Source organism: Poecile atricapillus, chromosome 1 (genome assembly GCF_030490865.1).
Source record: "Poecile atricapillus isolate bPoeAtr1 chromosome 1, bPoeAtr1.hap1, whole genome shotgun sequence".
NCBI lineage: Eukaryota > Metazoa > Chordata > Aves > Passeriformes > Paridae > Poecile > Poecile atricapillus.
Genome location: NC_081249.1, coordinates 135,549,065 through 135,576,769, shown reverse-complemented (window position 1 = coordinate 135,576,769; position 27,705 = coordinate 135,549,065). Strand labels below are relative to the sequence as shown.

Genomic DNA, 27,705 nt, shown 5'->3' with positions numbered 1-27,705 from the left:
AAAATCTCCTGGGAAATATAATTAGCTCCATCCAAAGAAGAGCCAGTGCACAGGCCCAGGACTACACTGCTGAACCACAGTGATCAAAAGCTAAGTAATGGAGTAATAAGCAGCCACACAAATGCAAAACTGGGATGTGTTTTTTGGAAGGAACAAAGCAGATAGGGAGATGGGTAGAGTGACAGAAAAAAGGACAGATGGAAAGAGAAAGCAGGAGAAGGATGACTAGGACAGAGCCTTACCAGGCGGTGAGGAACTGAGCCCTGTTGAGTACACAGTTGAGGAGGGAGAAGAAGCAGGAGATGGCAGCATGCTGGTTTTGGCTGTGGTGGGTGCAGAGGACTCTGTGACAGGAGACTCCTTTGCAGCACTGGTTGTTGGGGAAGTGGGCTTGGGCCTCAGGGTTGTAGGTGTAGGCCTGGGGCTGGTGCTTGGAGCTGCAGTGGAGGAGACTGTGGAAGTGGTGGCAGTGGATGGCAGCCGGGTGCTGAGCGGGCTGCTGGGGGCGGGTGGAGAGCTGGGATGTGGAGAGGCTGTTTCCAGAGGGACTTCTGTGGAGACGGAGGTCTTGGAGGTGCTGCTGATGGAGGTGGTGGCCGTGGTCCTCTCTGTGGTCAGATGTGTCACAGCGTGTGGCATGGTCAACATTTTATGGGTAAAGGCTGCCAGGAGGGAAGCAGAGGTCAATTGAGGATCAGGGCTGGATGGGAAGGCCAAAGAGATGGGCACAAGCCTTGTTTTATACCGTTGGGAGGAGAAATTGAGCCTTTCATTGCGCTGAATTTTTCTGGGAAAGAGGAAGGATCTGACATTTTGCTTATTCATTTAGCCTCCACATCCTTCTTAGACACAGTAAGATCCAATACTTGCCTGGTGATGATGGATGACCCTGTCTGGATGTGAAGTGTCTACCCTGGCGGTCACTCACTTACTTCCTGCTCTTCAGGCATTGGGATAGAAGTAGAAAAATCAAGAAAACCCACATGTGTCTGGATAAAAACCTTTTTGGAAGTAAAGAAACTAAAGGAAAAGAAAACCAAGGGTCACCTGTGAGATGGTCATGACTTAGCACTTCTTGCCACTGACCAACATCTGCCAGTCTCCATGCAATGGCTGCTTGGGAGTAACTATACCACCCAGTCCACCACCACTGTGCAGCTCAGCATGATGTTCTGTGGTAGGCAGTGTCTCCTTGGCCACTGGCCTTGGGCCAGCTGTGCTGGCTGAGTCCCTGATGGACTTGTGACCACCCTATGCCTGCTCCCTGGATGGCAGAAGGACAAAACATGGGGGGCTCAGGGGCAGAGCTGGCACTCATGAGCAATCACCAAAGTACTTGAGTGCTATCAACACTGGCTGGGATCCACATCTAAAACACAACACAGAAAATCTCCTGGGAAATATAATTAGCTCCATCCAAAGAAGAGCCAGTGCACAGGCCCAGGACTACACTGCTGAACCACGGTGATCAAAAGCTAAGTAATGGAGTAATAAGCAGCCACACAAATGCAAAACTGGGATGTGTTTTTTGGAAGGAACAAAGCAGATAGGGAGATGGGTAGAGTGACAGAAAAAAGGACAGATGGAAAGAGAAAGCAGGAGAAGGATGACTAGGACAGAGCCTTACCAGGCGGTGAGGAACTGAGCCCTGTTGAGTACACAGTTGAGGAGGGAGAAGAAGCAGGAGATGGCAGCATGCTGGTTTTGGCTGTGGTGGGTGCAGAGGACTCTGTGACAGGAGACTCCTTTGCAGCACTGGTTGTTGGGGAAGTGGGCTTGGGCCTCAGGGTTGTAGGTGTAGGCCTGGGGCTGGTGCTTGGAGCTGCAGTGGAGGAGACTGTGGAAGTGGTGGCAGTGGATGGCAGCCGGGTGCTGAGCGGGCTGCTGGGGGCAGGTGGAGAGCTGGGATGTGGAGAGGCTGTTTCCAGAGGGACTTCTGTGGAGACAGAGGTCTTGGAGGTGCTGCTGATGGAGGTGGTGGCCGTGGTCCTCTCTGTGGTCAGATGTGGCACAATGTGTGGCACAGTTGAGTGTTCATGGGTAAAGGCTGCCAGGAGGAAAGCACAGGTCAGTTAAGGATGAAGAGAAAAAGAGTAGGAAATGGAGGCAGGCAGAATACTCAGATTGGAGACAGAATCTAAAATTGACTGCCTATGCTGCAGTGAGTATTTCCAGGAAAAAAGGAACACTGGTATCGTGTGTCTTCTCCTCACGCCACTAGTTCCTGTCCTAAAAAGGGAGGAAATGGATGCAGTAGCTTCCAACAGGCAAGATCCAGCTACCTCAACCCAGTGTGGATATGAAGGTCTCCATTCAACAACTAGTAAGAGCTTAAGGACAGTATCCTTTAGTACAGGCAGGCTCCATGGGAAAGACCAGTGCTCCAGAGACAGAAGAAAGTAAGACCATACCAGTGTTCCAAACCAAAAAAAAAAAGGGGGAATGGAGAGTAAATTTGAAGAAAATGTTCATGTGGTCTGCATTGCTGGAAATGAAAAAGAGAAAAGGGAGAGCAGGCAGAAGCAACAGGATAGGTAAGAGGGAGCCTTACCAGGCAGTGAGGAGCTGAGCCCTGTTGAGGACACAGTTGAGGAGGGAGAAGAAGCAGGAGATGGCAGCATGCTGGTTTTGGCTGTGGTGGGTGCAGAGGACTCTGTGACAGGAGACTCCTTTGCAGCACTGGTTGTTGGGGAAGAGGGCTTGGGCCTCAGGGTTGTAGGTGTAGGCCTGGGGCTGGTGCTTGGAGCTGCAGTGGAGGAGACTGTGGAAGTGGTGGCAGTGGATGGCAGCCGGGTGCTGAGCGGGCTGCTGGGGGCGGGTGGAGAGCTGGGATGTGGAGAGGCTGTTTCCAGAGGGACTTCTGTGGAGACGGAGGTCTTGGAGGTGCTGCTGATGGAGGTGGTGGCCGTGGTCCTCTCTGTGGTCAGATGTGTCACAGCGTGTGGCATGGTCAACATTTTATGGGTGAAGGCTGCCAGGAAAAAAGCAGGGATCAGTTGAGTTGAGGACAAGAAAAAAGGAAATGTGTATGGTCAGAGGTCTTAGATTGGGGATATAAAGAAAATGGCAATGGTGTGCTGCACTGAGTATTCCTGGGGAAAAGGGAACAGTTTTCCTGTTGGTCCTGGCTACAAGATGCTGTGTGGTTTTGTTCAGAAAAAGGCAGGAAATCAATATAGTGCTGACCAACAGGCAAGATCCCATTACCTCTTCCTGGAAGAGGACCGTGTATGGATATGCACGTGTTCCTTCAAGGAATAGGCAAAGCTTAAGGACAATTCCCTTTGAGATTACCAGGCCAGGCTACATGGCAGAGAGCAGTGCTCTGGAGACATAACACAGGAATTCCATACCAGTGTTCCAATGCAGAAACAAATGGGATGGAGAGCAAAACCTAGAACAACTTTGCAAGGAACCTGTGTGGCTGGAAAGAATGAGTGGAAAAGCGTTAACAGGGGGAAAGTGCAGGATTGATAAAAGGGAGCCTTACCAGGCAGTGAGGAGCTGAGCCCTGTTGAGGACACAGTTGAGGAAGGAGAAGAAGCAGGAGATGGCAGCATGCTGGTTTTGGCTGTGGTGGGTGCAGAGGACTCTGTGACAGGAGACTCCTTTGCAGCACTGGTTGTTGGGGAAGAGGGCTTGGGCCTCAGGGTTGTAGGTGTAGGCCTGGGGCTGGTGCTTGGAGCTGCAGTGGAGGAGACTGTGGAAGTGGTGGCAGTGGATGGCAGCCGGGTGCTGAGCGGGCTGCTGGGGGCGGGTGGAGAGCTGGGATGTGGAGAGGCTGTTTCCAGAGGGACTTCTGTGGAGACGGAGGTCTTGGAGGTGCTGCTGATGGAGGTGGTGGCCGTGGTCTTGGGTGTGGTCAGATGTGGCACAATGTGTGGCACAGTTGAGTGTTCATGGGTGAAGGCTGCCAGGAGGAAAGCACAGGTCAGTTGAGGATGAGGGCAGAAGGGGAAGGCAAAGAAGACTGGTCCAAGGGCTGGATTGCGAGCATAATGAAAACCAGAATTCCTCTACTGCAATGAGTATTCCCAAGTTTGAAGGAGGAAAAGGACTGTGTCCTCTCCACATGCTCCTGCTTACTTCCCCCTTTAATGGGAAGAAGTGGACAGGGTGCCTTCCTAGGGGCAAGATCTCTCTGTCTCTTCCTGTAAACATGGCCCTTTCTGAATGTTCATGTCTTTTCAAGGACTAAGAAGTGTGTAAGGACTGACCCACCAAGACCTGCAGGCCAGGCTACATGGGAGAGACGTTTTGCCCAGGGCCATAATGAAGGATGGCCATACCACCATGCAGATGCAAAAAGAAATGGAAATGGAGGCCAAAAACTAAAAGAACAGTACAAGCAAACTGCTCTGCATCTCTGGGAAGATGGAGAGCAGGGGAAAACACTAGGATGGGTAGGAGGCAGCCTTACCAGGTGGTGAGGAACTGAGCCCTGTTGAGTACACAGTTGAGGAGGGAGAAGAAGCAGAAGATGGCAGCATGCTGGTTTTGGCTGTGGTGGGTGCAGAGGACTCTGTGACAGGAGACTCCTTTGCAGCACTGGTTGTTGGAGAAGAGGGCTTGGGCCTCAGGGTTGTAGGTGTAGGCCTGGGGCTGGTGCTTGGAGCTGCAGTGGAGGAGACTGTGGAAGTGGTGGCAGTGGATGGCAGCTGGGTGGTGAGCGGGCTGCTGGGGGCGGGTGGAGAGCTGGGATGTGGAGAGGCTGTTTCCAGAGGAACTTCTGTGGAGACGGAGGTCTTGGAGGTGCTGCTGATGGAGGTGGTGGCCGTGGTCCTCTCTGTGGTCAGATGTGTCACAGCGTGTGGCATGGTCAACATTTTATGGGTAAAGGCTGCCAGGAGGGAAGCAGAGGTCAATTGAGGATCAGGGCTGGATGGGAAGGCCAAAGAGATGGGCACAAGCCTTGTTTTATACCGTTGGGAGGAGAAATTGAGCCTTTCATTGCGCTGAATTTTTCTGGGAAAGAGGAAGGATCTGACATTTTGCTTATTCATTTAGCCTCCACATCCTTCTTAGACACAGTAAGATCCAATACTTGCCTGGTGATGATGGATGACCCTGTCTGGATGTGAAGTGTCTACCCTGGCGGTCACTCACTTACTTCCTGCTCTTCAGGCATTGGGATAGAAGTAGAAAAATCAAGAAAACCCACATGTGTCTGGATAAAAACCTTTTTGGAAGTAAAGAAACTAAAGGAAAAGAAAACCAAGGGTCACCTGTGAGATGGTCATGACTTAGCACTTCTTGCCACTGACCAACATCTGCCAGTCTCCATGCAATGGCTGCTTGGGAGTAACTATACCACCCAGTCCACCACCACTGTGCAGCTCAGCATGATGTTCTGTGGTAGGCAGTGTCTCCTTGGCCACTGGCCTTGGGCCAGCTGTGCTGGCTGAGTCCCTGATGGACTTGTGACCACCCTATGCCTGCTCCCTGGATGGCAGAAGGACAAAACATGGGGGGCTCAGGGGCAGAGCTGGCACTCATGAGCAATCACCAAAGTACTTGAGTGCTATCAACACTGGCTGGGATCCACATCTAAAACACAACACAGAAAATCTCCTGGGAAATATAATTAGCTCCATCCAAAGAAGAGCCAGTGCACAGGCCCAGGACTACACTGCTGAACCACGGTGATCAAAAGCTAAGTAATGGAGTAATAAGCAGCCACACAAATGCAAAACTGGGATGTGTTTTTTGGAAGGAACAAAGCAGATAGGGAGATGGGTAGAGTGACAGAAAAAAGGACAGATGGAAAGAGAAAGCAGGAGAAGGATGACTAGGACAGAGCCTTACCAGGCGGTGAGGAACTGAGCCCTGTTGAGTACACAGTTGAGGAGGGAGAAGAAGCAGGAGATGGCAGCATGCTGGTTTTGGCTGTGGTGGGTGCAGAGGACTCTGTGACAGGAGACTCCTTTGCAGCACTGGTTGTTGGGGAAGTGGGCTTGGGCCTCAGGGTTGTAGGTGTAGGCCTGGGGCTGGTGCTTGGAGCTGCAGTGGAGGAGACTGTGGAAGTGGTGGCAGTGGATGGCAGCCGGGTGCTGAGCGGGCTGCTGGGGGCGGGTGGAGAGCTGGGATGTGGAGAGGCTGTTTCCAGAGGGACTTCTGTGGAGACGGAGGTCTTGGAGGTGCTGCTGATGGAGGTGGTGGCCGTGGTCCTCTCTGTGGTCAGATGTGTCACAGCGTGTGGCATGGTCAACATTTTATGGGTAAAGGCTGCCAGGAGGGAAGCAGAGGTCAATTGAGGATCAGGGCTGGATGGGAAGGCCAAAGAGATGGGCACAAGCCTTGTTTTATACCGTTGGGAGGAGAAATTGAGCCTTTCATTGCGCTGAATTTTTCTGGGAAAGAGGAAGGATCTGACATTTTGCTTATTCATTTAGCCTCCACATCCTTCTTAGACACAGTAAGATCCAATACTTGCCTGGTGATGATGGATGACCCTGTCTGGATGTGAAGTGTCTACCCTGGCGGTCACTCACTTACTTCCTGCTCTTCAGGCATTGGGATAGAAGTAGAAAAATCAAGAAAACCCACATGTGTCTGGATAAAAACCTTTTTGGAAGTAAAGAAACTAAAGGAAAAGAAAACCAAGGGTCACCTGTGAGATGGTCATGACTTAGCACTTCTTGCCACTGACCAACATCTGCCAGTCTCCATGCAATGGCTGCTTGGGAGTAACTATACCACCCAGTCCACCACCACTGTGCAGCTCAGCATGATGTTCTGTGGTAGGCAGTGTCTCCTTGGCCACTGGCCTTGGGCCAGCTGTGCTGGCTGAGTCCCTGATGGACTTGTGACCACCCTATGCCTGCTCCCTGGATGGCAGAAGGACAAAACATGGGGGGCTCAGGGGCAGAGCTGGCACTCATGAGCAATCACCAAAGTACTTGAGTGCTATCAACACTGGCTGGGATCCACATCTAAAACACAACACAGAAAATCTCCTGGGAAATATAATTAGCTCCATCCAAAGAAGAGCCAGTGCACAGGCCCAGGACTACACTGCTGAACCACAGTGATCAAAAGCTAAGTAATGGAGTAATAAGCAGCCACACAAATGCAAAACTGGGATGTGTTTTTTGGAAGGAACAAAGCAGATAGGGAGATGGGTAGAGTGACAGAAAAAAGGACAGATGGAAAGAGAAAGCAGGAGAAGGATGACTAGGACAGAGCCTTACCAGGCGGTGAGGAACTGAGCCCTGTTGAGGACACAGTTGAGGAGGGAGAAGAAGCAGGAGATGGCAGCATGCTGGTTTTGGCTGTGGTGGGTGCAGAGGACTCTGTGACAGGAGACTCCTTTGCAGCACTGGTTGTTGGGGAAGTGGGCTTGGGCCTCAGGGTTGTAGGTGTAGGCCTGGGGCTGGTGCTTGGAGCTGCAGTGGAGGAGACTGTGGAAGTGGTGGCAGTGGATGGCAGCCGGGTGCTGAGCGGGCTGCTGGGGGCGGGTGGAGAGCTGGGATGTGGAGAGGCTGTTTCCAGAGGGACTTCTGTGGAGACAGAGGTCTTGGAGGTGCTGCTGATGGAGGTGGTGGCCGTGGTCCTCTCTGTGGTCAGATGTGTCACAGCGTGTGGCATGGTCAACATTTTATGGGTGAAGGCTGCCAGGAAAAAAGCAGGGATCAGTTGAGTTGAGGACAAGAAAAAAGGAAATGTGTATGGTCAGAGGTCTTAGATTGGGGATATAAAGAAAATGGCAATGGTGTGCTGCACTGAGTATTCCTGGGGAAAAGGGAACAGTTTTCCTGTTGGTCCTGGCTACAAGATGCTGTGTGGTTTTGTTCAGAAAAAGGCAGGAAATCAATATAGTGCTGACCAACAGGCAAGACCTTATTACCTCTTCCTGGAAGAGGACCATGTATGGATATGCATGTGTTCCTTCAAGGAATAGGCAAAGCTTAAGGACAATTCCCTTTGAGATTGCCAGGCCAGGCTACATGGCAGAGAGCAGTGCTCTGGAGCCAAAACATAGGAATTCCATACCAGTGTTCCAATGCAGAAACAAATGGGATGGAGAGCAAAACCTAGAACAACTTTGCAAGGAACCTGTGTGGCTGGAAAGAATGAGTGGAAAAGCGTTAACAGGGGGAAAGTGCAGGATTGATAAAAGGGAGCCTTACCAGGCAGTGAGGAGCTGAGCCCTGTTGAGGACACAGTTGAGGAAGGAGAAGAAGCAGGAGATGGCAGCATGCTGGTTTTGGCTGTGGTGGGTGCAGAGGACTCTGTGACAGGAGACTCCTTTGCAGCACTGGTTGTTGGGGAAGAGGGCTTGGGCCTCAGGGTTGTAGGCGTAGGCCTGGGGCTGGTGCTTGGAGCTGCAGTGGAGGAGACTGTGGAAGTGGTGGCAGTGGATGGCAGCTGGGTGCTGAGCGGGCTGCTGGGGGCGGGTGGAGAGCTGGGATGTGGAGAGGCTGTTTCCAGAGGGACTTCTGTGGAGACAGAGGTCTTGGAGGTGCTGCTGATGGAGGTGGTGGCCGTGGTCCTCTCTGTGGTCAGATGTGGCACAATGTGTGGCACAGTTGAGTGTTCATGGGTAAAGGCTGCCAGGAGGAAAGCACAGGTCAGTTAAGGATGAAGAGAAAAAGAGTAGGAAATGGAGGCAGGCAGAATACTCAGATTGGAGACAGAATCTAAAATTGACTGCCTATGCTGCAGTGAGTATTTCCAGGAAAAAAAGGAACACTGGTATCGTGTGTCTTCTCCTCACGCCACTAGTTCCTGTCCTAAAAAGGGAGGAAATGGATGCAGTAGCTTCCAACAGGCACGATCCAGCTACCTCAACCCAGTGTGGATATGAAGGTCTCCATTCAACAACTAGTAAGAGCATAAGGACAGTATCCTTTAGTACAGGCAGGCTCCATGGGAAAGACCAGTGCTCCAGAGACAGAAGAAAGTAAGACCATACCAGTGTTTCAAACCAAAAAAAAAAAAGGGGGAATGGAGAGTAAATTTGAAGAAAATGTTCATGTGGTCTGCATTGCTGGAAATGAAAAAGAGAAAAGGGAGAGCAGGCAGAAGCAACAGCATAGGTAAGAGGGAGCCTTACCAGGCAGTGAGGAGCTGAGCCCTGTTGAGGACAGAGTTGAGGAGGGAGAAGAAGCAGGAGATGACAGCATGCTGGTTTTGGCTGTGGTGGGTGCAGAGGACTCTGTGACAGGAGACTCCTTTGCAGCACTGGTTGTTGGAGAAGAGGGCTTGGGCCTCAGGGTTGTAGGTGTAGGCCTGGGGCTGGTGCTTGGAGCTGCAGTGGAGGAGACTGTGGAAGTGGTGGCAGTGGATGGCAGCCGGGTGCTGAGCGGGCTGCTGGGGGCAGGTGGAGAGCTGGGATGTGGAGAGGCTGTTTCCAGAGGGACTTCTGTGGAGACAGAGGTCTTGGAGGTGCTGCTGATGGAGGTGGTGGCCGTGGTCTTGGGTGTGGTCAGATGTGGCACAATGTGTGGCACAGTTGAGTGTTCATGGGTGAAGGCTGCCAGGAGGAAAGCACAGGTCAGTTGAGGATGAGGGCAGAAGGGGAAGGCAAAGAAGACTGGTCCAAGGGCTGGATTGCGAGCATAATGAAAACCAGAATTCCTCTACTGCAATGAGTATTCCCAAGTTTGAAGGAGGAAAAGGACTGTGTCCTCTCCACATGCTCCTGCTTACTTCCCCCTTTAATGGGAAGAAGTGGACAGGGTGCCTTCCTAGGGGCAAGATCTCTCTGTCTCTTCCTGTAAACATGGCCCTTTCTGAATGTTCATGTCTTTTCAAGGACTAAGAAGTGTGTAAGGACTGACCCACCAAGACCTGCAGGCCAGGCTACATGGGAGAGACGTTTTGCCCAGGGCCATAATGAAGGATGGCCATACAACCATGCAGATGCAAAAAGAAATGGAAATGGAGGCTAAAAACTAAAAGAACAGTACAAGCAAACTGCTCTGCTAGAACTTAATCTGGGAAGATGGAGAGCAGGGGAAAACACTAGGATGGGTAGGAGGCAGCCTTACCAGGTGGTGAGGAACTGAGCCCTGTTGAGGACACAGTTGAGGAGGGAGAAGAAGCAGGAGATGGCAGCATGCTGGTTTTGGCTGTGGTGGGTGCAGAGGACTCTGTGACAGGAGACTCCTTTGCAGCACTGGTTGTTGGAGAAGAGGGCTTGGGCCTCAGGGTTGTAGGTGTAGGCCTGGGGCTGGTGCTTGGAGCTGCAGTGGAGGAGACTGTGGAAGTGGTGGCAGTGGATGGCAGCCGGGTGCTGAGCGGGCTGCTGGGGGCGGGTGGAGAGCTGGGATGTGGAGAGGCTGTTTCCAGAGGGACTTCTGTGGAGACAGAGGTCTTGGAGGTGCTGCTGATGGAGGTGGTGGCCGTGGTCCTCTCTGTGGTCAGATGTGTCACAGCGTGTGGCATGGTCAACATTTTATGGGTGAAGGCTGCCAGGAAAAAAGCAGGGATCAGTTGAGTTGAGGACAAGAAAAAAGGAAATGTGTATGGTCAGAGGTCTTAGATTGGGGATATAAAGAAAATGGCAATGGTGTGCTGCACTGAGTATTCCTGGGGAAAAGGGAACAGTTTTCCTGTTGGTCCTGGCTACAAGATGCTGTGTGGTTTTGTTCAGAAAAAGGCAGGAAATCAATATAGTGCTGACCAACAGGCAAGATCCCATTACCTCTTCCTGGAAGAGGACCGTGTATGGATATGCACGTGTTCCTTCAAGGAATAGGCAAAGCTTAAGGACAATTCCCTTTGACATTACCAGGCCAGGCTACATGGCAGAGAGCAGTGCTCTGGAGCCAAAACACAGTAATTCCATACCAGTGTTCCAATGCAGAAACAAATGGGATGGAGAGCAAAACCTAGAACAACTTTGCAAGGAACCTGTGTGGCTGGAAAGAATGAGTGGAAAAGCGTTAGCACAGGCAAGGTGCAGGATTGATTAAAGGGAGCCTGTCATGGCGTGGCTTTACCTTTAAGATAGCTTTGGGAGCTAAGGAAATTGAAACCGCTGGTGGCTGATGGGAGTCTTTCCTCCTGACAAATTATCGGTCATTTCTAAGAATTGACAGCAGTTTTGACCATTAAAAAGTGAAGTCAACTTGTAAACACATCCTTAAGATGTAAAGCCAGAGCTCTCTTGTTCTCTTTTTGTTTCCTGGCTGTGAAAGGTAACACAGCTCCGGCTGGCCTCCCGTTCCCTGCCCAGGCCATGAGGCCCCATGGGGCAGGGGCTGGGCTGGGCCCAGCGGCTCCTGGCCGGGAGATGGGGCCTGCGGGGCTTGCCCCGGGCTCTGGCCGGGCCAGGCCGGTCCCTGGCTCGGCTGCAGTTTTTGCTGTGACTGAATTCACCAGAGACTGCCGAGTAAAGAAAGAAAATAGCTCTTGACCTGCGGCAGGCTGAGACAGTGACCACACTCTCCAGAGCAGCCATGAAGAATCTTCCATCACAGACAGCTCCAGCTGCTGCTCCAGCAGAGATCACAGAACCATCTACAATGCTTGGGCAAGATTTTAACCCTTTCATTACCCAGATGAGATCTGCAGATTAATCTTTTTTTATCCAGGAAAAAAAAAAGAGAGTAATCAACATGTAAAGAGACTTTATAAAACTATCAGAGACAGTAAAGAAAAGAATTAAGTTTCAGAAAAGGTAGAGAATAAGGAGATGCTTTATAAGCTGAAATATTTTTCTGTTAAAGCTATGGAGATGAACAATAGGGTCTTGAAAAAACTCCTTTAATTCATGACAGAGTATATAGGGAGGACTAGAGTGTTCAAAGTTTGGATTTTGAGCAAAAGGTGGAGTAATTGTGATACAGTGAAGTGCTAGAACAGAGTGGAGTAGATTAATAGTTGAAGATTTGAAGCCTTGAGAGCCAATGAGAAAACTGTTTCCAGGGAAGCTCACAGAAACAGATGAAGAGAACTTTTGCCTTTGAATAACTCATCCTTAAAAATAACATCCGTAGACTCATTGACCCATAACACACCTCAGAGTGATGTAAAATGGGAGGAGTGAACTGATGACAAGATTTCTGGGCAGCTGGCATCAGGAAAATAGAAAGCTATAACAAAAATAGCTTTCTTGTAGAAAACTCCATAGATGAGCAGAAGAAAACTTCTGTTTCTCTACAAAGGCTGATGAAAAGACTCCAGCAGGAATTGGGACTGTTTTAAACACCAAGGTTCCAAAGATTTTGTCTCTATGTTGTCATGTGAACAAAGGAATAGTGGGTAGTAGGGGATAAAAAGGGTTTTCTGGAAGTTTATTCTGGTGTTCTTATTCTTGTAGTTTGTTAATAAACCTTCTTTATTCATTTTTAAGTTTTAAGCCTGTTTTGCTCTTGTTCTAATCCATATCTCACAGCAGGAAATAAATAATTTTTTAGTTACTGTTTTAAAACCACAACAGAGCCTTACCAGGCAGTGAGGAGCTGAGCCCTGTTGAGTACACAGTTGAGGAGGGAGAAGAAGCAGGAGATGACAGCATGCTGGTTTTGGCTGTGGTGGGTGCAGAGGACTCTGTGACAGGAGACTCCTTTGCAGCACTGGTTGTTGGGGAAGAGGGCTTGGGCCTCAGGGTTGTAGGTGTAGGCCTGGGGCTGGTGCTTGGAGCTGCAGTGGAGGAGACTGTGGAAGTGGTGGCAGTGGATGGCAGCCAGGTGCTGAGCGGGCTGCTGGGGGCAGGTGGAGAGCTGGGATGTGGAGAGGCTGTTTCCAGAGGGACTTCTGTGGAGACAGAGGTCTTGGAGGTGCTGCTGATGGAGGTGGTGGCCGTGGTCCTCTCTGTGGTCAGATGTGGCACAATGTGTGGCACAGTTGAGTGTTCATGGGTAAAGGCTGCCAGGAGGAAAGCACAGGTCAGTTAAGGATGAAGAGAAAAAGAGTAGGAAATGGAGGCAGGCAGAATACTCAGATTGGAGACAGAATCTAAAATTGACTGCCTATGCTGCAGTGAGTATTTCCAGGAAAAAAGGAACACTGGTATCGTGTGTCTTCTCCTCACGCCACTAGTTCCTGTCCTAAAAAGGGAGGAAATGGATGCAGTAGCTTCCAACAGGCAAGATCCAGCTACCTCAACCCAGTGTGGATATGAAGGTCTCCATTCAACAACTAGTAAGAGCTTAAGGACAGTATCCTTTAGTACAGGCAGGCTCCATGGGAAAGACCAGTGCTCCAGAGACAGAAGAAAGTAAGACCATACCAGCGTTCCAAACCAAAAAAAAAAGGGGGAATGGAGAGTAAATTTGAAGAAAATGTTCATGTGGTCTGCATTGCTGGAAATGAAAAAGAGAAAAGGGAGAGCAGGCAGAAGCAACAGGATAGGTAAGAGGGAGCCTTACCAGGCAGTGAGGAGCTGAGCCCTGTTGAGGACAGAGTTGAGGAGGGAGAAGCAGCAGGAGATGGCAGCATGCTGGTTTTGGCTGTGGTCTTGGGTGTGGTCAGATGCGGTACAATGTGTGGCACAGTTGAGTGTTCATGGGTGAAGGCTGCTAGGAGGAAAGCACAGGTCAGTTTCATGTTGCTGGCTTATGGGAAGTTGGGTGATGTTGGCTCTTCTGTTTTTGAGGTTTTGTGCTCAGTTATAGGTCAGGATGGGAGACCTTGTTCCTACTAAATCTGGTTGGTTTTGAGTTTTCTGTTTTTCCTTTAATAATGGTGTCCATTATCCTAAATATGTTCCATCCTTTCCTGCTTCTCTTTTGGAAGTGTTTGCTTTTGACCATTTTGAAGATAGACCTCTAGCAATTTATCTCATCTCATTCTTCCCAGCTCAGTTGCGTGGGGAAGAGGTATCACATATTTACCGGTAGTTTAAACTTGGCTTATTTCAGACTCCTGTGGGAGCGATCCAAGGGAGGGCCATGGCTATTGAAGGGATATGAATGCATTGGCCAGGGATGACTTATCTCTGTCATGACCAGAGCACTCACCTGTTACTACTTTAGTAGTTGGTGTCTTAGCTCTGGTTGGCTCCCTTGCTACAAAGAAAGGGATGAGAGAAAAGAATGATTGAGTCTCGGGAAGGATTCTAGGCAAAGCCTGTTTTGGCATCTCTCCAAAGGAGGATCACTAATCCAACTCTGGCACGCAGGTTGAAAAAACTTTAGCCTGGAGTTGAGTGTACACTTTCTTGCCCACCCTCCACTGGTGACTCGTGCACTCAGGGTCAGCATTTGTCCATGAGGTCATATTTGTTGAACTGCACTTTTCATGGGTGTGCCAGGGCTTAGGCATCCTTTGGCTGGAGATGATGCCTTGGGTTATGCCTCTCACTCAAAACTGTCCTGAGCTGTAAACTAGAGATGTGTTTCCAGTTTCCCTGCTTTTTGTTCAACCCTGCCCCACTGTGCATTCTCAGGGCAGCACTGTAAGAAGAGGGAGTTATTTTAGCCTGTGTCTGGTAGCTGTAGAGCAGGAGCTCATGGATGCCTGAACCCTCATAGAGGCCTATGCTCCAGAGCCAAAGCCCTGAAATCACAGGGAGGAGGAGACAATCAGGGTCATGTGTGGGTCAAGCCTGCTGGACCTGCTGGTCTCCCATGGCAATAGCAGGGAGAACTGAGAATGAGTACCAAAACTGAGGCCTTTGTGGGGTGTGCTGCTTAGGAGAGAAGGGTGGGAGCTGGAAGAAGCAGGTAGAACAGCAGGAAGGGCAGGAGGGAGCCTTACCAGGATATGATGTTTTGAGCTGGGTTGAGGAGAGGGAAGAAGCAGATGAAGAGGAGGTGACAGACAAAGAGCTGGAGCTTGGAAATGTCCTTGTCAGTGGGACTTCTGGGCTGGTGGCAGGCCCGGTCTCTCCTGGGACAGAGGTGCTGCTGGTGGATGGGGCAGGGGTGGTCTGTGTCTGTGTGACGAAGTGCTGCACAGGCTGTGTCAACGTTGGTCTTATGTGGGTGACAACTACAGAGAGAAAAGCACAAGTTTGAGGGTGATTGAGGGTGGGTCTGAAGGGTGCCTCTGACAATTTGACACTCTCTGCCTTTTTCTGAAGCTCCTGAGGAAAGAAGAGCCTTGTTGGATGCACGTTTCCCTTCCCAGGCATTACAAACTGGGCAAGACCATCATCTGGAAAAGCTAGGGTAAGTGAAGCAGAGTCTTAGGCCAAGGGCATCTCTCTAGTCCCTTTTACTCACCTTCTGGGTAGTGCAGAGTGGTTGCTTCAGTTCCTTCACTCTCTGTGATGAAAGAATGAATACAACCATGAATACATGGTTAGGAGCTGGTAAGGTTCCTAGAGGAAGCTGTAATTGCTTGCACAAGAAGACCTAGATGTATGCACCCCAAAAGTACTTTGTAAGAGATCTGGATTTGGGAAAGAGTGTACATCTGCCCTCCCACTACAGTAGACTTTGCAGCACACACTGTCTCAGCCTGTCACTTGCTAATGTAGTAATTCATATTGCCATACAGCCTCAGAGGAGACCAACCTTGTTTGTATATTGAGTGTCAGACATTCAAAAAGGTTAGTATTTTTTGGGGGGGTATTTCTTACAATAGGTAGGGGGAATACACAGTCTGGTCTGTGAGTTTTCAAGAATTTGCTTTGAAGCATAGAGAGATTTTGTCTAAATTTGGGGGAAGTGTTGGAAGAGAAATGTTAACTTTAACAACATATTTGTATGTCAGATGCTTGCTTTGCAATGTTGAGACCACTAGTAGTAAGAATGCTTGGGTTTTTTTTTTCATAAGGGGTATATTGACATATGTCTTGTGAGTGATGGCTTCACCTGACAGATATAAGAAAGTGCTATTTACCTGCTGTTGTTAGTTTAGGCTGGCTGAAAGTTGTGCTCTGAGTTGTGGTTTGAGTAGACATTGAGGAGGCTGCCGTTTCCTTTTTGGTGGTGGTCTTGAAGGGAGGTGAAGTGACCCGTACTCCTTCTGTCTCTGTTGAAGCAGCAGTTGACAAGGCAGAAGGTGATGAGGAAACAGACTTTGATGTAGTGGCTATGGTTCTTTTCATTGAGGTAGTTATGGAAGGCGTAGTGATGGTTGTAGTCATGTTTGGTGTGGTAAAAATTGATGTTGTATGTTCTTTTGGAGTAAAGGTAAAAATATAACGTAAGTAACCAATTTATAGAAAAATTAAAATCAGATAAATTATAAAGAAGTTATTAATATTTTAGATATTTTTATTTTTTTTAATATTTTCAGTATGACTGTTGTATTCATGTTCTCATAAGCTTACCAAATATTTCTATACTTATATTTGTTTTCTATTGTCTCATGTCTGTCTTTGTTCTGATTTTGTGTATTTTCCTGTATTAGATTTGTTTAATACAGTTTTTATAAGTAGTTAGCTTTGTTGTCACTTTGGCTAAAGTCTGTATGGGCTTTGTCCTTTGGCTTTGTTATGCTCTAAATCAGCCACACCTGCAGCTTTCTGCAATTTATACTGAAAAGCTAAATAACATCATACTATAGACTCTCTTAGCACAAATCTCTCAGTGCACAAATCATCTGTCACAATGTCAGTTTTCATGTGTTTGACTCCTTTGGGACCTATTTTTACCTCTGCTTTCCCTGACAACCATGGTCCAAGATGGTTTATTTGTTGAAGTGCACGTTGGTATGAGGCTAAACAAGGCTCCACAAGCCACAGAATCAGAGAGTAATTTATTCTGGCAGAGTCATTGTCCAGAGAACAGGACTTTAGAAGCCTAGACAAAGCTGCTATACTGATACCTGTGTGATTCTGCTTTGGGGCTTGCTTAATTATTCAGTCAATAGATTGGGTGCTCCTTGAACTCCATAAAAGAAACAGTGGAAAAGAGGCTGAAGCTGAGCTAATAAACCCAAATGGAGCTGGGCTTGCTCACTGCTTATAGAACTTCTAATTGTGTTTCTCAGATGAGTCACTTTTTGGTTGCGTTTTTAACCTAATGCCTACATCCTTTATGTTTTCATGCACTTTCAATCTACACTTCTGAGCATTTCTTGTTTACAAACTCCTTTCTGGAAGCCTGCTTCATGATTTGGAGTCTAATGCTTGGATGTTGTATGAATTTGAAATGCATTCCTAGGAATGGTATCTCAACAATGTACAGCAAGTGTAGCATAATTTATTTTAGACAATAACACTAAAAAACCTACCAGTTGTTGACTTTATTGTGACAAGAGGTTGTGAGGGTGAAGTTCTTGGAACTGTAATTTTTGCAGTTATTGTTGGATTTGTAGTCTCAGGTGATACAGCTGTTGCAGAAGTACTAGGTACTGTTGGTAGGGTGCTTGTGGTAGAGCTCCTTGTTACTTTAGGCTGCACTGTTGTTACTAAGAGAAAAAAAATCAAAACGAAAAGATAAGAAATAGTCCTCAATAATCTACTGATAACATATCTATAGAAATGGAATTTTTCTTAAGTGAAACCAGTGTTTTTATAGCTATTAGCAGTAGCTACTATTAAAACCCATTACCTTTTAGATTAAACCTTGAAGAGCTGGTATCCATTGCTTCCTTTGCTATTATGTGCAGTGAATACATTAGACAGATATTCTTGGAGATACTTTATACCTTTTTCTTCACTTTAAAGTGAATTTGGCATAAATACTTGTTCAAATCAGCAGAGATGGAACAATATTCCAATCTTATATCCAATAATATCTATAATTTTATTATTCACACAACCCACAGTTCAAAGTTTTCCAATACCATTTGTCTTCAGGGAAATTAATGGAATTTCTAACAAATTTAAGATCATCATATGTAGATTCCTTTCCTGTATCAGGCTATAGGGATTTTGTATAGTCAGTCACACATTTCCATCAAGACTTTTTTCAATTGTTGAAGTGTTATATGGCCAATCCGTAGTAAGAGAGGACATAAATTTTTTCATCATAGAATGACTCGGCTTGGCACAGACCATTAAAGATAATCTAATCCACTCCCTCTGCAATGAGTGGGGATATCTTCAACTAGATCAGGTTGCTCAAAGGCCTCTCCAGCCTGAACTGAATGCTCCCAGGTAAGGGGATTCAACAGTCTCTCCAGACAACATCTTCCAGTGTTTTGCCAGCCTCATCATAAACAATTCTTTCCTTATATCTAGTCTGAATGTACTCTCTTCTGATTTAAAACCATTACCCCTTGTTCCATCACAACAGGCCCTACTTAAAAAGTCTGTCCCCATCTTTCTTATAAGCCCCATCTGAATATTGAAAAGCCACGAAGATGTCTCCATGGAGCCTTCTCCTCCCCAGCCTGAACAACCCCAGATCTCAGAATTTTCTCACAGGAGAGGTATTCCATCCCTCTGGTCATTTTTGTGGCCCTCCTCTGTCTTTCTTGAATTAAAGACTGCAGAGCTGGATAAAGCATTCCAGGCGGGCTCTCATCGGAGCAGAGGAGCACAGTGCCCTCCCTTGACCTGCTGGCCACACAGCTTTTGATGCAGCCCAGGATATTATGGTACCAGGGTATTTTTCATCATTTCACCTCATGCATGTGCAACTGATGATGCTGCTATATCACACAGAAAAGGGCATTACTGATTTCATAAATATATCAGGACATAATATCAGTGTGTAAGTTACACAGTTGGTCAACTGTGTAAACTAACCTGGTGAAGGTGAAGATGGCTCCGGTGTGGTGGTAACATTTACTTGTCCTGTTACATAAAGGCAAAACAGGTTAAATTTGTGAATAGGAGCATATAAAAATACCCCAGATAAGGCAGATCTCATTGGATTGGATTTCAAGAATTGGGCTAATTAACGAGGTATTCCTGAAATTATTTAATGTTACATATTTCAAATATGTAATATTTGAAAAATATAATAAAAATTCAGTGGTCAAATTCACATCAAAGGACTTAATTACAAATAAATCAATACATCCCATTATTATAATGAACATCAATAAGTTTTTCCCATTTTTGTTATGACTTTTATGGCTAAGGGCGCCTCAGTTTTCAGGGATAGTGGAACATGGTTTTGTATGTAAGGGAGATCACTAGCTGAGATCCAGGTTACACAAGACAGAATTTTGTAATAAGCACTTCGTTCTTATGGATTTTTTTACATCTGCATGAAAATTCAACCTGTCAAGCTAGAGTCTATCCAAAACATTATTCAATAAGATAAGGTTTCATGGAAATAAGACATATGGTAATAAATCTCAAGTTAATTAAAAAAAAAAAATCTCTAAAAAGATATTTACTGAGTCCAGTAGCTAAATCTACTCTTCTGCTACATGTTCCCTTTTCCTGTGAAATGTGTTGAATACCTCTGAGACTCACAGCTCTGCTGAACCTATGCCTGACACAGACTAGAACACCAATACTTTATTTTACAAGCAGTATAGTAATGGGTTTATTTTGAAAGGAAGTTATGTTTAGATGAATACTCATTTATGGAGAGATACTAGAAAAATATCTTCTGTGAGTCTGTGCGAATGCTGTAGTATGGTTTTCAAGTTACTGTGGAGAAAGAAATGCTGCTTACCACATGGCATGCACCTTTCCTCTTCATGGTCAAAGTATTCATCATGAGAGCAGTTGTAACAGCCTGAAGAAAGGGGAAGAGAAGTCTGTTTTACATTTCTCATTTCCACTATTTATAATTGAATATATTATATTTATGTTATTAAAAATTGTGTAAATTGCAACATCATCTATTCAGGTAAGTATTTACAATGTTATCCTCTGAAGGAGGTTTTGTCTATGTAGGAATTTGTTTGATTTCCTCAGGTATGTCCATTTGTTTAATAAAAATATAAATTGCTCTCTCCACATGTTTTCTTTCCTAAGTACAGTTCACTCTTTTGATTTGGTGCAAGTCAGAATTTCTCTTCCAGACAGGCTGAGCTTGATATAAAGCTAAAAATATAGCACATCTACTGAGTTCATTATGTATTCTACTAGTAAGAAAAAGATCATCAAAATGTCTTCAAAAATAACATCAATTAGATTACAATTATATAACTGTGGTATGACTGATTTAAAAAAAACCCAACAAAACAACACTGAAAACAATTATGTTACTGTTTCCTGGTTTATAGTAGTAGAGGTTATTACCTTCAATATTGACATATTTGTAGTTTTGATTTGGACAGTTACAAGGCCTGTAGTGCCAGGTGCATTTGTCATCGTTGTAGCCATAGGAAAAAGCATCATCAATGCCTGTTCTTTTATGAGAATTGTAATACTCACAATAGACAGCTAAAAAAAGGACAAGCAAGAGAAAAGTCAGGGTTTTTTTTGTTGTTTTTTAAATTAATGGCATATTTTCAAATACTAGGAGGAAGACAAAATTAATTAACAGTTGGAATAAAAAAAAACTTCACTGAAGTGATTAGATTCTGATGTAAACATATATTTTAACTCACAGAAGTCAGTTTCTTTTTTTCAAGTACAGTATGCAGGCATTTCCCCAACTATTCATACACAATATATTGAAACGTGGAAAGAAAATTATCAAAAATGAACACTAACATTGATTTATAGCATGTTCATCCTCTTTTTTCCTCTATATGTGTTTTAGAACAGCTTAATGTCATTTTCCTGTTTTACACTGTTCCAACCAACACAGCTGTCTTCATTCCCTTGACATCCACACAGAAGGTGATTTCATCATAGCTCAAATGAAACATTTTTTTTACAATTTCATGCTTTCTCTGCTGGCAAACTCACAGTACACTATACAGTGATAACAGAAGAAACAATCTGCTTTCTGTGACCACATTATTTTCTCTCTCATTACTCCATGGTAAAAAGAGTTAAAATATTTTTGTTAAATTAGCAGAAAAGTACAGATTTCAAAACCTAGCTGACTGAGGTCAACTCTGCCCACAGAGAAATTGCAAACTTTGAGGTGGTTATTAATAAGTTTCCTATGTTGCCAAATACTGACAATAAGAATCTCTTAAACCTCTTAATCTCTTAAACTCTTAAGGAGAGCTTAAGAAAACTCACGACAGAAGTCGGGGGTCCTCCAGTCAATGCAGATGCCTTTTTCCAAGCATGCCATGGCATAGACTGCGATGGCATCACACATGCACTGACAGTCCCCTCCAATGTCACACCCACAGGAGTCTCGGACACAGGCCTCGTAGTAGGGCATCCGATTCACCTGTGTGGCAAAAGGACAGGATTCATTTTCCAAGGTTATTTTCTGCTTATTATGCTCTATGTGTATGTATAGCCACTTCAGCAATACCCACATTTCTCAATGGTTTTCGCCACCTGAAAATGCATTGATCAGTATCAAGCATCATGAACAGACTGATAAATTCCTGATTCTTAAGTCTTCATTCTTTTCTCACTCTTGTAGTTTTAATTAATCAGTTAATACCATACTTAGCTTTTGTGTTCACAAAAGGGCTGGCAAAGTGCAAATTAAAAAAAAAAAAAAAAAAAATTAACATAAATGTAAGCCATAAAAAATTTTTAAATGTATTTTATTGAAACGTTTTGCCAAACAGGAAATCACCAGTTGGAGCATGAGCATTTGGAAGAATACAGATTACTCCTATAAATAAAAAAACCCAGCAAATGCATTCTTACCTTATTGTGACAGGCAGAAAATACGTGGCTGTTGATGATGGAACAGGTCTTTTCTGCCCATGCTTTACGATAAGGGTTCTTGCTACAGGGGTCCACTACAAAGTACACATCCCCACAGAGAGGATTCTCTTTCCAAGAGTTGACAAATTCCAGCTCATTTGATGCCACATACTTGCTTCGAGTTTCAAAGTCATCCTTCATGTTGCCATTATAGTTCCCACACAAACCACAGATCGTTTCCTAGATTCAATGGAAGCACCAATATCAGATCAGCAAGTTAAATTCTCACCTTCCCTTTTGATTACTGACAGCTTCCTGTGCTTTAAGAGTGAATGTCATCTACAAATACTCTCTCATAACATACTTGTGCATGGGCTTCTCCTCTAAACTGTAAACTGTCATCATTTAGAGATCAAATTTAAAAGTGCAGTTGCATAAATCACAAGCACTTAGCTCAAAAATTTCAGTAGTAATAATAACGCAGTACAGAAATCCCTTAAAAGTTAGCCTCTTGTGAAGATCTCTGCTGTTTTGGAGATAATGATAAAAATGAATTGCTAGTAGCATTTCTGGAAAACCTTTGCCATCACAGAGAATCAAGGCAACTGTAATCAAATGTGCAGTTCAATCTGAATGGAGGGACACTTTAAGGAAATTATTCTGCAATACCTGTGTTTCTCTGGAGATCTTGATGAAGAAGTTCATGTGCTTATTCCAAATAAGGGTCATGTTGTATTTTCCTGGGATAATGATATCAAACATCAGGTGAAGTGCATTCTTTTTCACTTTGTATTGCACACCAGGATTTTCCCCAGAAATAGCGAAGGTTTCATCTCTCAGTATGATTGTCAGATTCTGGAAGAAAAAGTTAGAAAAGTTAGAAAAAGTTAGAAAAAGTTAGAAAAGTCAGAAAAGTTATCAAGTTTCAGTGTTTTCCTTGCTGAAGTTCTGATACTGTGATACTGCAGCAGGAAAACAGTATTTTTTGATTGAGCAATTCACTATGGAGTAAACTTCAAAATTTCCTGGCTTCTACACAGACGAGATTCTTGGAGAATGAAACACAGCATGAGAATTGAAAAAAAGAAAAAAGAAAAAAAAAATATGGCATTTCCTATTAAAACCAAGGCTCTAGGTTTAGCACATAATTTCATTTACAAGACCTTTCTGCATGAAGGTTCCAAAAATGAAGAAAATCTGGTCTCAAAATCTATTTAGCTGGATAATGGCAGAAAGAAGAGCTTACCCCAAGGTAAATGCTGATGGATCTGGAGCACGTAACTCCTGATTTCCCACAGATGACATTTTCAGTAACAATTTTGAAAGTGGAAATGGGTCTGTTAACACTGCAGCCATCCTAAAAAAACCCAAAACAAGCCACAGGAAGAAGAAAGGCTCAACAGACTGTGCCTGAGGTCTTCCAACTAAAACATAGAAGTATAAGAAAATACAGGATGCTTTAAATGTCATGAGTAATTCTGTTTTGGGAGGGGATGACCTCTGCACTTCTGGTCAAACTAAAGTAACTTCTCTAAAAGACATATTTGTCTTTTAGACATGTTTGTCTTATATTTATACATAATACAATGACTATTTAAATATATTATTTTAAAAAATCTAAAATTGGTTATGATTGCATGAAAATTATGGGGTTTTTTACATGTAAAATATTTTCATTCTAAATATTGAAATAAACATAATCTATAAAAACTCAGTGAGTGGTTCTAAAGATTCAAAGTGCTGTATTGTTTATTGATGCATCCTAGCATATTTTTATTAGAATCTTAAATCCAGCTATTTCTTGATGCTGAGATGCTGCTGAAATAACCAGGAGGAAGCAGGTTACCATAGCTAATATGTATTCACAGTTGCCATCAAACACAAAACGCTGTCCATCAAAGGTGGTGATGTGGCCTTCTCCATATAGATTACAGGTGGAGGAACACCTTGTTTTCTGAACGCATTTCCATTTGCCTTTTGTGCAAGTGCTGGGAGTGAGAAGAGAAACCACATTCAGATTTCAAAGAAAGAAATGCCATCTTCACCTGCTTATTTTTATATACATCCACTTTTATCGACAGCATGTTCAATTGACTTACGTACATTGAGACCAAATTACATTTAATATAAAAACCATTATTAAAATTTATGGACTGCCTATAAAGTGAATTAATAATAATGAAGAAAACTTAAATAATTTTTGTGCTTTTTCATGAAATAAACAGTATATAAAACCCATTTATTTTTGCTCTTAATGAGATCAGGGGTCACTGCTCTGTGTGTTTTTTGGTTTTAGTAATAGATTATTAACTAGAAAGGGAATAAAATACTTTGAGAATACTGCTAAAGAGATGAAAATATTTTTGAGGGTGGTTGCTTTTATCTACAGAAAAGAAGAAAGATTTTTCCGTAATCTTTATTTAAGCAGAGTTGTTGATAATCCTTGACTTTATATCATTTACAGTCACATATCATTTACAGGCCCTACTGGATGCCTTTATTCCTGAACATACGTGTTGGAGTCTGGAATACAGAGTGTGTGCCCTTGTTTCTGATACTTAGTTATAAGATCTAGAAAAACACTGAATTTCATATAATATGAAATTCATGAGCATGTTTTCATGGTGATAAATGAAAACAAATGTTAAAGTTAGATGATAAAAGCTAAAAGTGTAAGTGTGTAGATTAGAAAGTTTTTTAAATCACTGGGTGAAAAAGTTAGTTTAGAGAACAGGAGACAAGATGGAGGATTTAGGGTGTTGTCCCTTGTCCCTTCTTCTTCCTTCTTCATATTCTTCTCCTAGAGGTTTTTGGGTAATAGTAAGTGATTGGATAGAAAATGCTGCAGTGCATCACAGAGGTGATGGGTCATTGGGTCATTCAGAAAAATAATATATGTGTCTATTGTTAATTGGGTAAAAATAGGTATAAAGATAAAAGAACTGCGTAGTTCGGGGCCACTTTGTGCATCAGACACGAAGTGTGCCACAAGGCCTTATTTTTACCATCAGAAGAAAGAAATGTACCAAATTGCAAAGATTAACCTTGTGACCAGCCTGGAGAGACCTGTTAAGTTTTGTGACCACCTGTTAACAAACATGAGAAACAAGATCCTAACGAGCTCGGGAGTTTTCTTCGAATAATAAGGACTGAGATAAGTGGGACTCCCCACGAGGGAGGATCCCAGAGGAATTCAGCCCAAAGGAGGCTGAGAGACTAGAGAAAAGTTGTATCCACAGAGAATTGAGCCCAAAGGAGGCAAGGAGAGAGAAATTACAATATGTAAGGCAGAAATTACTCCTGAAGCTGGTACAATGACTCTTATCCATGCATATATTACCAAATGCTAAGCTTCTCTCTCTCTTAATCCTTGTACTCTGTCATGGTATTTCTTCCTTACAGCTGTTGCCATTTCCTACTCTCCAGTCAGCTAAACACTTATTTTTATGTGGCTGTACACTTCAGTGAAACAGAGGATCTGCAATAGAAACCCTGTGATTCTTACCAGATCTCACATTCAGTCTGGATTTGTTCACCTCTTTCATATGCAAGGCCACCATATTCACATGGACATTCCTCAGCTGGCACACACTTGCCATCGAGATTTTCATAGAGGCCATCAGCACAGACACAGCCTGATTCACACTTTGTGGGTATCTGGGAAAGACCAACAGATTACAAAAAAAAAAAAAGAAAATAATGTAAGATGCATTTAATCCTGGATGTGAACGGTGTCAGGATTGAACCTGTGCTAAATTCTGTTTGGGCTTAATTTTAGTTTTGTGATGTTCCTTGTATTAACATGCTGTCAGATGAACTAGTTTCACTGAAGCTGTACCATGTACTTGAGGTCTGAGATACTAAACATACCTGAACACTCTGAAAAATTTGTCTTCCATCACTACCAGTCTTTCAGAAACAGTACAACAGAAAATTCTTCATCTCAAGGAAGCTTATTACAATTCTTCCAATTAGTCTGTTTCCTTAATATAAGAAAACCCTTATCAGGACAGCCCAGATCTTCACCTAGCCCAGGTCTCCTGCATTCTGTGATCAACAGCAGCAGAGAGTTGATAAAAAATAGATCAGGAAGCATAAATCTCATATTTCCATTGACATGGAGTCACAGTTTATGGATTACCTGAGCCAGAGATTATAGCCATGTAGTTAAAAATCCTTAATGGATTTTTATTCTAATAGAATTTAATTAATGCAATTAATTTCTTTAATCACTTCTTAAATGTATGTACAATTTTTGTGTCCACAGCCTGATATTTAACTGCATCATGTCAGATAAAACAATTCTTTTAATTTCACTAGAAGCAATGTAGTCTAGTTCTAAGTAACAACTGGAACATTCTGCCTCTCTTCAAAGGATAAATATCCCAGAGCTGTGAAACTCACACAGTCAATTCCAGTAGCCAGCATCTGACAGGTAGGGGCACATGCAGCTCCATACTTGTTTTCTAAATTGTCAGAACATGATATGTATTTCTTAGGAACTTTGCAGTTTTCTAGGAAAAAGGAAGAAAAATCAACATTAAGGAGAAATTAACATAGAAGAGAACAGTGAAGTAGTAATTTTACAACATAAAGGACAAAAAATGTTTCTAAGGAAACAATATCAGACTCATACCTGCAGGATTTTGAGGTTTGCCTGTGCAACTTAGCCTCCCATTAACACAGTAGCTAGGGAGAAAAAGAAAAATCAATGAAAATCTCTTCTAAGAAAGAAATTTTGATTTTTTGCAAAATTATTTTATTAGAAATGCTTCACTCATGTTACTACTTCCTTCCCATCCTTTGAAGTGGAATATGAGTCAACTTGTCTCTTCACTTTTTGTACTATACATTACCATCAGTTTGGAAAGTGGATAGTAGCTTATTATTATTATCACTATTATCACTAGTAGGCAATTGTCACTATGAGGATGGCCTATCAAGTAGTTCCAGAAGTTTGTATATAGCTAAGTGATATTGACAAAATCTCCTAATAAGAATAATCAGATCTCAGCTATTATTTTCTATTTTTCTTGGTAATATTTTGAAGCTGAAGGTAAGTCAAATGCTTTCAGTTCAGTTAAGAATACTTTTAGTTTAGAAAAGGGCAAAAAAGATGTCTTGAAAAATAAATTTATGCAATTAAAAATAAAGGAGACTGTACTGGTTTGGGCTGGAATGGAGTTAATATTCTTTGTAGCAGCTCAGTGGTGCTATGTTTTGGATTTGTGACCAAAACGTTGTAGGTAACACAGTGTTGTTTTAGCTGGTGCTGAGCAGTGTCCCAGCATTTTTGCTCCTCAGGTTGCCTTGCCAGGGAGGAGGCTGAGAAGCAAATTATTTTAATTCTAAGTGAAAGCTGGGAGGGGACACAAACAGGACAGCTGACCCATTTACCAAAGAAAGATTCCATACTATACCACACCAAGCTCAGCAATAAAAGCTCAGGTAAAGAAGGAAGAAAAAGGGATGTTCAGAGTTCCAGCACTCATTTTCCCAACCAACCATTATGCATGGCAAATTCATGCTTTCCTGGAAATTTCTGAATGGCTGCCTGCTGACAGGAAGTTCTGAATAAATTCCTTACTAAGTTTTGATTGTTCTTGCTGCTTTGCTTCTTAAATCAACTATTTGCGTATTATTAATAAAGAAATTTAGTAAACCGTCTATATCTCTACCTATAAGGTTTCTTGCTGATGTCCTTCTGATTCTCGTCCACATCCTGCTGGAATAAGGTGGCCGTGTGGTGTTTATCTGCTTACTGTCAAGCTGACCCTTGACAGAGACATGAAGACCCCTCACCTCCATTTTCAGTTTGTTCACCTTTAAACTTGACACACTTACCAGGTAATCCCACCAGTCATTGTTGACTGGTCAGGCAGAATGTACTTTCTGTCCTCTAAGTAGCAGGGACAATGAGATTTACGAACACACTCATTCTTGTGGTTCAGGTACATTCCTTTAGGACACTGGCAGCCCTCAATAGGAATATCAGCTGGATGGCATTCCAGGGCTCGGTTGGAGAGTGAGAGGCATGTCCTGTCACATGCTTGAGTGTTGTAGCTGAATGTTTGATTTCCAGTGCAAGTAATGGCTATAAAACAAGACAAGAGTGTATGTTAAACTTCACTTACTGATCATGTTCTTTGTGAAAGATAATGTCCTTTTGCTTAGGATGTGCTGTTTATTTTGTGTCAGCAGCTTCAATGTTTAATGCTTCCTGT

General features: G+C 44.0%; 1 protein-coding gene across 1 annotated transcript in view; it reads right to left on the bottom strand.

The window, feature by feature from the left end:
• MUC6 (mucin 6, oligomeric mucus/gel-forming) overlaps nt 1-27,705 on the bottom strand; it is a 51,024-nt gene that overhangs the window by 4,315 nt on the left and 19,004 nt on the right. The window contains exons 17-39 of the mRNA XM_058850190.1: nt 27,326-27,575; nt 26,118-26,170; nt 25,886-25,995; nt 24,987-25,138; nt 23,328-23,469; nt 22,728-22,838; nt 22,151-22,336; nt 21,482-21,721; nt 20,891-21,047; nt 19,994-20,137; nt 19,422-19,484; nt 18,539-18,586; nt 17,077-17,253; nt 15,117-15,158; nt 14,650-14,883; nt 13,911-13,958; nt 12,552-12,816; nt 9,993-10,078; nt 9,056-9,475; nt 8,130-8,549; nt 3,491-3,910; nt 2,552-2,971; nt 1,784-2,047 (exon numbers count right to left, since the gene is read on the bottom strand). Of these exons, the coding sequence (XP_058706173.1) occupies nt 1,784-2,047; nt 2,552-2,971; nt 3,491-3,910; nt 8,130-8,549; nt 9,056-9,475; nt 9,993-10,078; nt 12,552-12,816; nt 13,911-13,958; nt 14,650-14,883; nt 15,117-15,158; nt 17,077-17,253; nt 18,539-18,586; nt 19,422-19,484; nt 19,994-20,137; nt 20,891-21,047; nt 21,482-21,721; nt 22,151-22,336; nt 22,728-22,838; nt 23,328-23,469; nt 24,987-25,138; nt 25,886-25,995; nt 26,118-26,170; nt 27,326-27,575 (4,452 nt within the window). The remainder of the gene's footprint in view (nt 1-1,783; nt 2,048-2,551; nt 2,972-3,490; nt 3,911-8,129; nt 8,550-9,055; nt 9,476-9,992; nt 10,079-12,551; nt 12,817-13,910; nt 13,959-14,649; nt 14,884-15,116; nt 15,159-17,076; nt 17,254-18,538; nt 18,587-19,421; nt 19,485-19,993; nt 20,138-20,890; nt 21,048-21,481; nt 21,722-22,150; nt 22,337-22,727; nt 22,839-23,327; nt 23,470-24,986; nt 25,139-25,885; nt 25,996-26,117; nt 26,171-27,325; nt 27,576-27,705) is intronic.